This window comes from Thalassophryne amazonica, chromosome 15 (assembly GCF_902500255.1).
Source record: "Thalassophryne amazonica chromosome 15, fThaAma1.1, whole genome shotgun sequence".
Classification (NCBI taxonomy): domain Eukaryota; kingdom Metazoa; phylum Chordata; class Actinopteri; order Batrachoidiformes; family Batrachoididae; genus Thalassophryne; species Thalassophryne amazonica.
The window spans coordinates 75178824-75194577 of NC_047117.1; the positions used below are offsets into that span (position 1 = coordinate 75178824).

The 15754-nt window shown below is 39.3% G+C and overlaps 1 protein-coding gene across 11 annotated transcripts in view; it reads right to left on the minus strand.

Moving 5' to 3' along the window:
• The window catches only part of LOC117525661 (teneurin-3), a 564186-nt gene that overhangs the window by 276123 nt on the left and 272309 nt on the right, over positions 1–15754 (minus strand). For all 11 annotated transcript variants that reach the window (XM_034187585.1, XM_034187583.1, XM_034187580.1 and 8 more), the window contains one exon: positions 6514–6781. In XM_034187585.1, coding sequence (XP_034043476.1) covers positions 6514–6781 — 268 coding nt within the window. The remainder of the gene's footprint in view (positions 1–6513; positions 6782–15754) is intronic.

Below are 15754 nucleotides of genomic sequence, written 5' to 3' on the forward strand. Positions count from 1 at the left end.
CTGAGGCTGATCTGGATGAAGTAGCAGATCCAATATTTTTTACAACTTTTATTTTTAATAATGGCTACACCGTTGCCTCACAAAAGGTCATGGGGTCAATTCCCACCTGTTGCCTTTCTGTGTGGTGTTTGCATGTTGTCCTGGTGTTTGTGTGGGTTCCCTTCGGGTGTTTCGGCTTCCTCGCACATTCAAAGACATGCAGGTTAGGTGACTTGGAAACTTTAAAGGTGCCTATAGGTGTGCGTGCCGGTGTGAATGTGTTTGTCTCTATGCGGCACTGTGATAGACTGGCGTCCTGTCCAGGGTGTACCCTGCCTCATGCCCTAAGACTGCTGGAAAAGTCTCAAGGCCCCGTGTGACCCTTAATTGGAGTAAGCAGGTATAGAAAATGGATGGATGGATTTTTAGTAATGGAAGGAGTATTTTTTGTTTTTTTACATTTTTGTCAATTTCTCACAAAACAACAACAACAAAAACAAACAAACCCAACAACGAAACAATGTACAGTAGATTGCAAATGTCATTTTGCTTTGGTAAACGCAAGCAGAGGACAGATAAAAAGAGGACATTTGGGCCTTGACTAAGATTTGGTTCCCTCTCTTGCTGATCTACAGTTTACGAATGATCTAAAGTGAACTACGCAAATGCAATCATGGCAGGTCCCACAGCACACAGCTATTAAAACAATCCATAATGTAAGCATAAAGTTAGGCGCAGTGTGTAGATGGGTTGCATTTCATCATTGAATTAATCGTGGATGTTTTGAGCACAACATGATATAAACCAATCAGACTGCCATCTGTCATTCCCTTTAAAACACAAGAGTGCTAGCATCTGATGCATTATTATTCAAATGGAGAACAAAGAAATGAGACATTTTCTGGCAAATTTCTCCATTAATTTTTTTAAAAATTTGATTTAATTCCAAATATTTATTTTCTATTCAATTTTGTGGTCGCAGAGTGTTGTGAACCCAAATGTATAAGAACACTGTGCCATGGAAATTACAGAAAAACTCTATACTCCTCTTTCAACCAGGTTTTTGTGGATTACAATGCAATCACGTTCAGCTGCCAATTGATAGCAATGCCCGGCCACATCTTATTTGTAGAACAACAAGCCCACAGGTGCAGAGTTGAGCACAATTATCCCTGTTACATAAACAACGTTGGCTATGGACATGACAATAACACCTGTGTCAATCATATGCTAGCAAAAGACACATGCATTGTGCTATGCGCTGCTTTAGAGCCGGTGAAAGACAGGGTCCATGGACTCGCTCTAGATTACGGTACTAATTCACAACTGGTTCTAGGACTGTGATTTGTATAAAACACTCAACAAAATTACAAGAGTTTATCACTGCTTTTTCTACACATTTATCAATTCTGTTTTTGTTATTCTTTTACAGTTACTGTCAAAGAATATACTATTTCTGGTGTAAACAGCCAGTTATTTTTCCCTTAAACTGGAAAATTATGTGACCTTGTGAGAATGCACTAACTCATTTGGCACTGTGAAATCAGAAAAGGTAAGAGAAGATTAAAAGCTGTGGTTAGATGAAAGGGAGCATGTGCTGTATGATAATCTGCAGCAGAAACTATAATTAATGCTTTTTATGTGACGTGGCTTATGATCTTTTCTCCATCATCATGCATTTTTAAACATGGATGTACTGATGTTGCTTGTGTGCTTTGACGCCTGGAAACTGAAATATTCACATAAAAAAGGCATCAATAAACTTCAAAAGAAGCACAACTTTCAGGGAAGAAAAAAGAAAAATTTCCAATGTTCATGACTTCAGGATTTCCTTCGTGTTTTGTCAGACCGTGCACTTTGGAACTTTACCAAGGTCCAACAGTCCGGTGTTTATGTGTTCTTGAACAAAGTGGCCTCAAATATGGGTGTTTAAGAGCAATTTATACCCAAAATAACAAACTCAGAAGCCAACACTTATTCCTCATCAACATTTTAAAAGGATTCATTTTCTTTCTACCAACTGAAAAAGAAAAAAAAAAAAAAGGTTAAAATTTCAAGAAAATGTGTTGGTATCAATGTTATACATAGGATTAAAAAATAATGATATAACCATTAAACACAAGGCTTAAATTCAAATTCCACATTTTTAAAAATATTGATTTCAGGAACACAGCATGCCAACTCCTTGGATGTATGATTGTGACATTGCTAAATTTGTAAGCGCTAACTGCTGAAGGATATGAAATTACTGATCAAACTCAAAATAACACATCTATTTTGTAACAAAACTGACTTTTCTGAAAAAACAACAACAAAACAAAAAACAAAACAGAAAATGTGTAATTTCAGTTTTTTGTGCATTACATTAACAAGAATAACAAGTTATTCTTCTATTTTTTCATTTAGAGCAGCGGCTTGTCCCATCATAGCACCATCCTGTCGTATGAGACATATTTTTAACACCACACCTTTTACCTTTGCTAAACAAAAGCAAAACGATCAAATTATCTACTGGTCTACTGTCAAATTAAAGTGAATGGCTTCAAATTTAAAACTATCCCAGCAATGAAGATGCTGGGAAGGGAAGAGGAAACGTTTGAGTCCAGAGGCTATTTTGTTATTTTACTGGATGTAAGCTTTGTAATGAGATCCATATATTTCCATTTTGTTGGAAAATAATGATTGCAAAATATTGGAAATATGACACACATGGTGCTGAACACACCAGCAGGGTGTGCCGGTCTTTAAAGCGTTGAAGTATTTTTCAAAGAAAGAAATCCGCCATCCAGCACCCAGACGACAACAATCAACCAATGCATGGATCTGCTGGGTTTCTCCTTCAAAAGTAAAACACATGCTGACTTGAACATCCAGCTGTGGGTAAATGCTTTGATTTGCCATGCAGGGAAGGTCTCCAGGTCTCACAGCATTCACTTTTTAGCTCCACCCTGCAAGCTTTGTTTTTTTTTTAATTGTACCCCATGTCCTGAAGGCTTAAAAGGTATGCAAAATGGCCTGAAGGCTCAAAAAAATAATGAAAACTAAAACGAGACACAAAAAGGGAAGCCAAAATAAATTACTGGTGCCAAACTGTCAGGTGAAATTGAGGTGAAAGGTCAAATTCCCCACAAACACATTACCACCATGAAGGAAATGGTTAATTTGTAGCTGGCTGTATTGTTCACACAGTGAATGCCTCGTGTAGAATGGATCAATAACGGTAATTTTTAGTTTTAATCACAACTTTGTCTACATAAACAACAAAAAAGAACAAAAGACCAAGAAGCAAATGATTAAAATCTAATCCAGCAGTTTAAACAATGTAAGAAGTGCTGTAGTGAAAGTACACACTGTCAGGACTTATAAACTGTGTGTGTGTGTGTGTGTGTGTGTGTGTGTGTGTGTGTGTGTGTGTGTGTGTGTGTGTGTGTGTGTGTGTGTGTGTGTGTGTGTGTGTGTGTGTGTGTGTGTGTGTGTGTGTGTGTGTGTGTGTGTGCTGGTAGCCCATTCATAAAAATATGAAGCTAAGCCAGGGGACACGTTTGTCTGTCCCAAAAGCCCATCAATTCATATACAAGATGGTCCTTGCCACTTTTCACAATTATTGACTGGATTGGTGAGTCAAGATGACCAGATTGCTTGAATGGAAAACCAATTCCATGTGATGTGATAAACAATGGGCCAATAAGAGTTCCGAGAGTGTGATGTGACATATCCATAACACACAGGGTGGTTCTACCCGAGCTTTTCAAAATGGCCATTTGATGTTTTGAAGATCAACATGAGAGCAGTGTTTGGACTTTTTTCATCCTTGTGTTCATCAGTGATACATTAACCAAATAAGGTGAATTATTTTGCAAATATTAAATGTATTAGTCATCAGTTTGGTGAGAAAATTGCAACCCAGTTCACATCTGAAGCATATCCTACACGGGGTTTACGGGGTGTTACAGTTAGTTACAGCATGGTTACAGTGATACACTGGAGCTCACTTCAGAGTTGTAGTATTATGTACAGTTTATTCCCTTAACCCCAGTGTCATCAAAATATCGCAAGGAGCGAGACCTTCACCGGGTCTAGATACAAAGAAAAAATAGTGAGTTGCAAAACTGATGGAGGATATATGGAGCAAAACTAGAGGCATCCTCATATATGTAAATAGACTCTTCTACTTGCACACATACAGTCGCATGCTACAAGTTACCAACATTCATCCCTCCATCAATCTGTCACTCTGCTTTTCTTCATCTCTCTGGGCGAAAGAGAAGAGGAAGAAATGGTGAAAGAAACACGGGGCAACAAATTGTCTGGGGAATTGAAGGTCGACGTTAAAGTTATGCTGGAAGCTGTGCATGTGTGTGTGTGTGTGTGTTTGGAGAGTGGCAGCACAATAGGCCTTTTGTCATTTGTCAGTGAAACATTATACTACCAAGGAGAAGAGCTGCCTCTTTTTTTTTTTTAATCAGACAAGCGTGTGGGCATTTCTGTGTGAGACATTGCAACAGAGACAGACAGACAGCTACAAATTGCTGTGAGAATGGTTCAGATGATCCAATAAAGCCCATTTCATGCCTGAAGAAAAATACACGCAGACCCCAGGACATGCTCTGGTGCTTGAAACGAAACCTGAAATTATCAGTGAAAAGGTATAAGAAAGTCAAATGGTGTGAGTTCCTTCATCTTCTCCAACAGCAGATCTGAGATGGGTCTGGATATTGATTTAGCACAGGTGTTACACCAGATGCCCTTTCTGATGCAAGTCCACATTACATGGAAAAATGGGCAGGGGTGGTTTTCTGCCCTATAAACATTGGCCAACATGCTGCATGTATGAGAACGTCAAATAAATTGTCACATTCAAAAGGAATTGATTTTGGGAATTGCATGTGTTCAATTTTTAGAATGTAGTGAAATCCATGACTTTTTGTCGTGAATGCCAGGCGTTATATTTGGAGGAAACCAGGCACCATCCCTACAGTGAAGCATGGTGGTGGCAGCATCATGCTGTGGTGATGGTTTTCAGTGGCAGGAACTGGGAGACTAGTCAGGATTGAGGGAAAGATGGATGCAGCAAGGTACAGAGACATCCTGGATGAAAACCTGCTCCACAGTGCTCTTGACCTCAGACTGGGGTGATGGGTCATCTTTAAGCAGGACAGTGACCCTAAGCACACAGCCAAAATATCAAAGGAGTGGCTTCAGGACAACTCTGTGAATGTCCTTGAGTGGCCCAGCCAGAGCCCAGACCTGAATCTGATTGAACATTGCTGGAGAGATCATGAAAATGGCTGTGCACCGACACTCCCCATCCAACCTGATGGAGCTTGAGAGGTGCTGCAAAGACAAATGGGCAAAACTGCCCAAAGATAGGTGCGCCAAGCTTGTGGCATCATATTCAAGAAGGTTTGAGGCTGTAATTGCTGCCAAAGGTGCATCAGCAAAGCATTAAGCAAAGGGTGTGATTTCTTAGTTTTTATATATATATATATATATATATATATATATATATATATATATATATATATATATATATAAAAGTTATTTTATGTTCATGAGATTATGTGACAAATGGCAGACAGATGGACTCCAGTCCTATGGCTCCTGCGATGTGTCATGGTGGGAGCTAACAAATGGAACAGGTGGATATTACACAAATAATGATTTTTTTTTTTTTGTGAGCGCAATGGTAAGAATATTTCATGCGATGAATATTTCATTCACAGCATGAAATATTCTTACCATTGCATGAATGAAAAACCATTCATTATTTGTTTCATATAATGCTTCTTTACTCCTTTACTTTACTTTCTTTACTTCTTTACTTTACTTATATAATGCTTCATGCTGTGAATATTTCATTCACAGCATGAAATATTATTACCATTGCATGAATGAAAAACCATTCATTATTTGTTTTATATAATGCTTCTTTACTCCCTGCTTCAATTTACACATCATTGCTTTGTATGCCTCGTGACTGAGACGAAACGTATCAACTTTGGTAATATCAACATCTCTCACGGTCTTAAAATGACAATGTACTCCATATTGATGCAGTGCATTGACTTCTTCATGTACAGACTGCCCTCTGCTTTCCTCAGTCCAGGGAAAAATTGCAACAGAAATTTGTCAAGCTCTTCATCCATCTACGCTTGTATTTCAGCTCGAGATGTCCCAGAGAATACTGCAAATGCCTCCAGACAGCTTACGGTGTACTGGATTAGTTTTTTTGTGTGTGTGTTAGAAGAATGTGCACAGTCAATAACCTTGTTCAAATCATCGTCCTTCACCAAAACAAACCCCGCCATGTTTGTTTTAAAGCTAAGCACCGTTACTGCAAGTGTAAGCCCGAGTGGTGGTCAGGGCATGCAATGGTACAAATCGTATAGCGCAAAAATTACACGGTAAATGTAAGACAAAGGCAAATGCTATGAATAATCTATGCCATGTGACATACAAACCACCAATCACATGACAAGGATCTATTCAGGTGTTATATAAATTCTGTTGGATAAGTAAGTAAAGCAAGTTTACCTTGTTTCCAGAGGCACATTGCTACCCAGCACCCAGCTGTCTTGCAGCGGGACGCTCTCGGGGGGTGTGGTCTGCAGTTCGGCTGGTGATTGGCCGGCCACAGGAGCCGGGCTTCCAGTAGGAGGGCTTAGCTGCCGCGTTGAATTCAGAGCCTGGCCAGCGTGGTGTGAGGAGCCCAGGGATTGGTTGAGAGCAGTTATCGAGGGCTGCTGGCGGTGAGGGGGTGGCACAGGAGGCAGACTGGAGCCATGATGATTGGGTGGTTGCTCTGTCAGCAACAGGAGAAAAGCACAATTACAGTGATTCTTAGTTTGTGTTTTCACAACTATACGTATATAACATATTTCCACTGTGAGCAAAGCCACAAAAGTTGAAAGGTAGAAAAAATATAAAAAATGCTGTTTTGAATTTTGATTTGAATAAAGCCTTGGTATTCATTTTCTGCCAAAATATCCTTTCACACATCTACTTATTCATTTTCTAAAACATTTTGCTTTTTGAGGCACTGCAGCAAAAACCATGGCAAGAAATACAATGTTATATTTGAGAAGTTCATAATAACCCACCACACAGAGAAACAGATTATTTGTTGGAAAATTAATTTGCATCCATTGTGGCTTTCTATGTGAGGTTTGCAGCTTTCAAATCAACTGTTATTTATCACAACACGACAGAACCTAAAAAGCTCTTAGTGAGTTCTGGAAGGGTTGTGTTTTTGGAGCTTCTGACCAATTCAATAGAGGGTTGCATTCAAAAACACATTACTGCAAGAAGAGAGTGTTTCTGACCAACAAGCCTCCATCAGTATCACAGGTGTTAGAAGATGCATTTTCACAGCACTGGGCACGGTTCAGCTAATCAGCTAATGACGAATTAGTAAACCTAACCTTTTTGTTGGCAGATTTGCTTTTCAGCTGATTACGAAAACCATTAACGGACCAGTTAGGTTCCATTAAATTTAGTTTTGCATACCTTACGTCAGCTCACCTTTTTCTTTTTTTGAATAAAGTTTAACCGTCAGCAACGTTTTAATACCTGTTTGTTCCTGTTGGAACGTACACACCAATCCAATAAGTAAAACTGACACATCATGTGAAGGACGAGATGTTTCCTGTATTTTTGGTTCTTTGAAGTAGTTCTTAGAGGTTTAATACTTTTTGTACTGTAAATAAAGTGTTGAATGTAAACTACTGTTTAATCTCTTATTTTGTTCATTTAATTATGTATGTGCATTTTGATCATCCTCTCATGTCTGCAAACTAAAAGCTTTGGCAACCTCCATGTTTTCACTATAACACATTAAAATTTCAGCTATTTAGGTCTATTTTGGTTTTTTTTAGAGCCCCCCCCCCCCCCCCCCCCCAAAAAAAAAACAGCCAAATTCAAAAAATAAAATGAATTAATAAAATGAATTAATGGTTAGCGGCTGCTTCAGATAAATGTTTTAATGGTTTAGCATTATCACGTTAAGTTTTAAATTAGTGGATTACCAGTTATCAAAACTACCTCTGAGGTTAGCTGTGCCCATCACTGAACTTGCATTCAAAAGCATGGGAAAAACATGCTGACATGATGATGCCGCAAATAGTGCTGCCACAGTTAGTTTGAAAAGTTACTTTATTAGTTACTTTATACAGTTACATTTTACAGTTACTTTATACAGTTACTTCATTGCAGACAAGTTGTCCACAGCTGCTGAATGTAACTAATAAAGTAACTAGTAATCTAACCTGGTTATTTTAAGACTGAGCAATCAGCAAAGTAACTATCAGTTGGTTACTCTTAAGAGTAACCAAGTTAGATTACTAATTACATTATTAGTTACATCACTTATTAGACACAAGTTATCGGCAGCTTCTAATGAAGTAACTGTATATATAAAGTAACAAAAAAGTAACTAATAAAGTTACTTTTCAAAGTAACTGTGGCAACACTGGTCACAAAGTATTGATATGACAATCAACATTAAATATTCTAACATGGACACCAAATTGATTGCTGCAAATGTGCAAATGAATTCTGCGAACACTGTTTAACCAGAAAAACAAGACAACCTAGCAACAGATTTACAGCACATACACCCATTCATACCACCACACACATTACACAGCACAATCATTTCATAAACAGACACTAACAAGAATATTAACAACCATCTCAGCAAGTGTCATTTGAAAAGGAAAAAAAAAGCCTGTGACAAAGTGTGACAGATGATTACTGCTGAATGAAGTATGAATCCCTGTGAGCCAGAAACTGAAATCTAACTGCAATGCCTGCAGCACTGCAACCTGTTGAGACGTAAGCAGTGACTCCGTGTTAGACAGTCGCACCGACCATACGAACCCAGAGGCTCCACATAAGGAGACTGTGGATCACTGGAAGTGTTTTGCTCTTTTGCAACATGATGAAATTAAATTTAAGTGATTTTCAACTATTCCTTCATCACATCTATAAGCCGTATGGATGTATTCTGCAATTTTCTAGCTACTGTCTCAAACCCAAACTACATTGTTTCTTCAAGGTTAAGTACAGCAGAAGCCTAGGCTCATTTGTTTCACTTCCATGTGGATTATACGCTTGAACTTTATTCATCTTTGGAAGTAATTCTGATAGCAATGCTGTCTTTCACTTATTTTCACCCAGATTCAGTTGCTATGCCAGTTAGATTAATGTATATGTGAATATTGCATCCTTTAAACCTGTTGCATCCATCATGTGTGAAAACTGTTCACTAACCACCATGCATGGCTGTGCATAGAAAATGCTCTTTCAGCCCATGCAAATTCCTGAATGAATAACAGCACAGAGACCTGTCACCTGCAACACATTTTAAGGTAAATTAATAACTGTTCAGCAAGATTTTAACTGGACTTTTGTTGTCGTGCATGCAATCATTCACTTTGATGCAGATTGAGTGAGGCGGCTTCTTCTGTCAAAGTTGGACGGTGTGATTAGTGTTTCTGCACCAAAGCACAGGTTGTGAGTATTAAAGATGTATTATTAACAGTCTACACTTTATTTATGCAAGAAGGTGGTCAGGATGACAGCTGTGAACATAGAAATATGTAGAACCTTATGACTTACTGGGTATATTAAGAAGAGGTGAGGTATGTGGATGTAGGTGGGCATATGTATGTGAGGAAAAATATGAATTTATGTGCAGAGTCTGAAAGATAACAATACATGTGTAATAACTTGAATAATAGTGATGATGAGTTGTATCAATCCCACATTGTACCCAAACCGAAGTATGCTCCCACAGCCAGGCAGAGCCATGCAGCCACTGTGAGCACCACAGAGCAACCCTCCATAGGAGAGGACACGTACATGGACAGGATTGTCACTCGGGGGCTCCAGGAGCCAAGACACATCACAAAGATTGCAGACCAGCCACCCAATAAAATACTGCAGGGAGGTTGGGTGCACGTATGAGACACAGGACACCAGCCCTCAGCCTCAACGCCAGGCTAAACCCGAAGATGGAGCAGGTCAATCCACCACCCGAGACCACCCACCAAAGCAAGAACAGGCAACACTCCCACGCTATATTGACATGGGAAAAAAGCTGTTTGATAAAACATGTCCACGAATGTCCAGATACATAAAAATTGCATCAACTGCATTAAGAATGATAATTTTCACACAATCATCCTTTCACCACCATTAAATTCTGTTGCTCCATTCCCAAGAAAAGGTTACCATTGTAGATACTTCACATTTCAGGGTAGATTTAAAGGAGGTGTAAACTGATGCTGAAAAAAACTCACTGAAGTTTTCTTTGTTACTAACACGGCTCTCCATTAGCTGTGGATGGCTTCTTATGGCCCATGTAAATCATAAAATTCCTGGCTGTTATATTCCAGCCAGGAACAGATGTTTTCCCTACATTCAACATCATTTGAGACAAATCTAAGGAGAGAAGTACATACCTGTCAAATTACAGCATTCGTCAACTCTGGACTCTGATGTCAACCAATGTAAATATCACAGTGGCTTCAGGCCAGTCAAACCTGGGGAACGCTGTAACCAAACACTACACTCAACTGAGCCTGGTTGAATACTGATCAGCGACTACCCTTCACAAAAGCCTTCTTCATTTTTGGAAAAATATTTGTTCAAAGTTGACCTGGCTTCAATTTTTCCCTGCTGCTGATTTCCCCGGCACTGTTCGGCTTCCTTTCTGTCCTTAGGGTGCTCTGAAGGAAATGAACGGCAATGCTGGTATTTGATTTGCATAAAGAGCATCATGTCTCCATTTCCCTGCCCTGCTGTTATTCATTCTCTGCTGCCCTCGCTGGAGCAAATAGAAAGCTAAGAGAGGAGGGATATATGCAGAAGTGGAGGGGTGGATGAGGGAGGGAGTGGATTTTTGGTTGTAGAGAAGGTGTGCTCCATTCCTCTCTATCACTTTCTCTCTCTCTCTCTCTCTCCTTATGCAGTTTTGCCATTTTAGTAATTGTTCCCCTTTATGCAAACCTTCAAGGCTAAATGCTAAAAGCCACACACGAAGTCAGTATTTTTGGATGTGTGCTCAGGCATCATTAAAAAAAGCTACATCTGTGTGCCATCACGGCTAGTGTAAATCTAAACACCCTTTATTCACTCAGATGGAGAAAGACAGCATTCACTCACTCATGCACGCGCACGCACACACACTTTGCTGGCACTGTTGCTGTGATAAAATAAAATAATAATAAAAAAAAAATCTTAATGAGGGAACCAATGAGATTTATTACTCTGGCTGACAGACACTGTCTGGCGGTGCAGTGTATAAACTCAGTCGTGCATGTGTGCACATCTGGATCAATGTCCCATCGGATCTTCCCAAAATATCTCTGATGTGTCTGATGCCACGTGAGTGTAAATCCAAATGTCAGAATGCGCTTGGTTGGTTTAAGCAGTGAAAAAAAAACCCTGACTGTTGAAGTCACTTGGAGAATTTTTTTTTTTATATTTTCCCTTTATAGAATCCAGTGTGTGTGCGAGTACACAATGAGTAAGCTGTACACACACAAATACACATGCACAAACCAAGACCACGTTCTCCAATAAAATGTTTTAAGGCTGAGATTACGGTTGCATACATTTCACAATAAAAACCTTCTTAAAATAAAGAAATGAAGTTAAAATGCTCATTAAAATGATTATAGCTTAATGAGGAGGAACTGGCATTATCATATGTAATTCAGCAATGAGTCAAATAAATGTGGCATTGCTGTTATTAAATTGTTATCTAGTAACATTAGCATATATTATTTTTTCTTTGTAGGACTCACAAGTAAGGGGGGTTTGCCTTTTCCTACTCTATAATATATTTATTATAATATAAAAAATGCCGCATCTCCCAGTTCTTTCTTCAGCTTCAATTTGGTCAGACTTTTACTTCCAGGGAGCACACAGTGCTCCCACCTCATTAAATTTTACTGTTTGACAGACAATTTCCTTTTACTTATGCATTTGTAAGAACTGTTAATTTGTGGTAAACTCACCTCAAGCATCAGACAAATAATCAAAGTTCAGCCAGTAACATATACAGTGTAATATAGATCAACAAACTGAATGCAACAGCTGCTCATAATCCTCCATTTTCATGATGCACCAACAAACAGCTGAGAGCTAGAAAATATTTTCATTGTGTGCTTTGCAACATTTCTGTTTAGCAATGTGCCTCATTTTAATGTGTAACACTGCTTACAGTTATTTAATTAGAATAATTTTCAGCAACACAGACAGTTGCTCTTAAAGCTCCAAGGCCCCATATCGATAATGGATGCAATAAAAAATACAGCTGCACAGAGCTGTGTCCGATTGCAGATTGCTATTAATCTATGAGAGACACCCATTTAAAGTCAGCCACTGGGTGCAAAACAGTTAGATTGACCATATTCAACAAACATGGACGTGTTGCAGACTGAACATATCAACCAATCAAAGTGACACCTGTCTCTCCTTTTAAATCAGAGTGAGCCAAAGTACACCGAAAAAAGAGAACGTTTGAACCAACTTAAAAAAAGTGTCACAATTTGTAAAAACCTGAATGAATTAAGTTGTTTGAACTTAAGTTTGAAAGTTAAATCAACTCTAACTTACAAACTTAAGTTCAAACAACTTAATTCATTCAGGTTTTTTACAAATTGTAACACTTTTTAAGTTGGTTCAAACATTCTCTTTTTTCAGTGTAGTCATATCGAGAAAGCTGATGCAAGTGAAAAGATTTCTGGAGCACTAATGAATTAACATCATTCAGTCAAAGCACACAACAGCCTCCAAAGCTCCCTGAGGTGAAGCCTGAAGCAGTATGGTGAGCTTTTATTTCTCCATAAGTGTTTACTCATTTCATTTATTGTGGGGGTGGAGGTGAAGAGATAGTTTCAGAGTGATGGACAATATCAATGCACCACTCTGCAGTGGACCACACCTCATTTTTAGACAACACATTTACATGAGTGCAAGATGCATCTTAATATAGACAACTTTTCATATGACTAAGAGCCTGAAAATTCCTCAGACATTTTACCGTAAAAGGACAACTAAAGAAGGCTGTGTAGAGTTTGAAAAAAAAAAAAAAACTTGCCACTAAACTTGCCACTGCTACAAAATGAGTAGTTCTATTATGTGCACAAACAACCAGCTTCTGTTGTGGAGTCTGGTCTGAAGGGGAGAAAGAGGCAAAAGCAAAAGTGCTCAACGAAAGCGGTTAGTGCACTTGTTTCTGGTGCAAAAGGTTCCCAGTTCAAACTCCACCCCTGCTCATTCTCCATGTAATGTGGAGTTGCGTCAGGAAGGGCATCCGGTGTAAAACTTGTGCCAGTTCAACATGCAAATCTACCTTTCCTTTGCTGTCACAACCCTGAGTAAAAAAACAAGGGAGAAGCTGAAGGGACATACTTTCTTTATAAGTATTAAATCTCTCTTGCTGCAATTTGAGCAACATATATAGAGAAATGTGGATCTATTTGTGAAATAAAAATGCAAGGGACAACAGGATCCAGTGCATCCAGAAAGTATTCCCAGAGCTTCACTTTTCCCACATTTTGTTATGCTGCAGCCTCATATCAAAAGGTTGTAAATTCATTTTTTCACTTAAAATTCTACTCACAACACCACATAATGACAACATTATTCTTTTTTATTTTTGCAAATTTACAAAAAAACAACCCCCCCCCACACACACACACAAAAAAAAAAACCCCTGAGAAATCACGTGTACGTAAGAATTCACACCCTTTGCTCAGTACTTTGTTGATGCACCTTTGGCAGCAATTACAGCCTCAAGTCTTCTTGAATATGATGTCACAAGCTTGGTGCACCTATCTTTGGCCAGTTTTGTCCATTCCTCTTTGCAGCACCTCTCAAGCTCCATGAGGTTGGATGGTGAGTGTTGGTGCACAGCCATTTTTAGATCTCTCCAGAGATGTTTGGCAGGACAGTGGCTTAGTGGTTAGCACTGTTGCCTCACAGTAAGAAGGTCATGGGATTGATTCCCACCTGTGGCCTTTCTGTGTGGAGTTTGCATGTTCTCCCCATGGTTGCGTGGGTTCCCTCCAGGTGCTCTGGCTTCCTCCCACATCTAAAGGCATGCAGGTGAATTGGAAACCTTATAATTGTCCAGGTCTCCCTTGTACAAGAGATCTTGATCTCAGTGGGACTAACCTGGTTAAATAAAGGTTCAGTTAAATTAAATAATGTTCAACTGAATTCAGGTCTGGGCTCTGGCTGGGCCACTCAAGAACATTCACAGAGTTGTCCTGAAGCCACTCCTTTGATATCTCGGCTGTGTGTTTAGGGTCATTGTCCTGCTGAAAGATGAACTGTCTCCCCAGTCGGAGGTCAAGAGTGCTCAGGAGCAGGTTTTCATCCAGGATGTCTCTGTACATTGCTGCATTCATCTTTCCCTCAATCCTGACTAGTCTCCCACTTCCTGATGCTGAGAAACCTCCCCACAGAATGATGCTGCCACCACCTTGCTTCACTGTAGGGATGGTGCCTGGTTTCCTCCAAACATGATGCCTGGTAATCACACCAAAGAGTTCAATCTTTGTCTCATCAGACCAGAAAATTTTGTTTGTCCTGGTCTGAGAGTCCCTCAGGTGCCTTTTGGCAAACTCCAGGCAGGCGGCCATGTGCCTTTTACTAAGGAGTGGCTTCCGTCTGGCCACTCTACCACACAGGCCTGATTGGTGGATTGCTGCAGAGATGGTTGTCTTCTGGAAGGTTCTCCTCTCTCCAGAGAGGAACGTTGGAGTGCTGACAGAGTGACCATCGGGTTCTTGGTCACCTCCCTGACCAGGCCCGGCGCCAGAAAAAAAATATTAAGGGGGCGATGAGTTCGCCCCCCCCCCCCCCCCCCCAAAAAAAAGTGCGCACCGGAGGAGACGTGCCTCTGAGCGTGCGTAATGAATTGGGTGCGCTCCTGGAAAGCTTGTGTATTTAGGCTACACCACTGTAAGAGACTGACTGAGTAAGAGTAAAGAGTGATGACAGTATTTTTTAATTATTATGTGAACGTATAGACCCTCGGTCAAGTGATCTCCTGCATACCACACAGAGCCGGTGTTCTGTCGAGATGAGGTGCGCCAACTTTCGACACTCTGAGCTGTGACGTACCTTCGTGTTGTCCAATAGGAACGACACGTCGGGCCAAAACACGGAAGACTCGTGGCAGAAACCACTGATCTGTACAAAATGGATTGGACCAATCCGATTGGTGCAGAAACCACTGATCTGTACAAAACATTAACGTGTGACAGGACTGCTCATTTAGAGAGCAGTTTTTTAAAGAAAAATCATTGGAAATGTTTTTTTGTTTCTGATTACTGTTAAAAAAAAAGTTTAGAACACTTGCAATTAAAACAGCTAAATAAATCAATAAATGGTTCTTTAGAAACTTTTCATCTGTAAATTAAAACCACCTGTTATTTCATATTAGATAATTTCTTGTTTAACATAAGGAACCTCAGACATTTATTTTTAGACAAATAAAATAACATGGAAACTTGTATATTTTTTAAGTCTGGTAGATTATTTATATCTCATTTCAACCAGAAAAAACAAACACTAAATAAATACAAATGTTTATTATAAAAGTAGGATTTCTGTGACATAAACCTCATGATGAATTTTTTTATAGTCATTTAAACTTGTAATTTCATCAAAATAAGTAACTGCCTTTAATGTTATCAGGACAGAGTCATTTCTAAAATATGAATTTGAGCACAATAAGTGGAGAGCTTCTACTTGT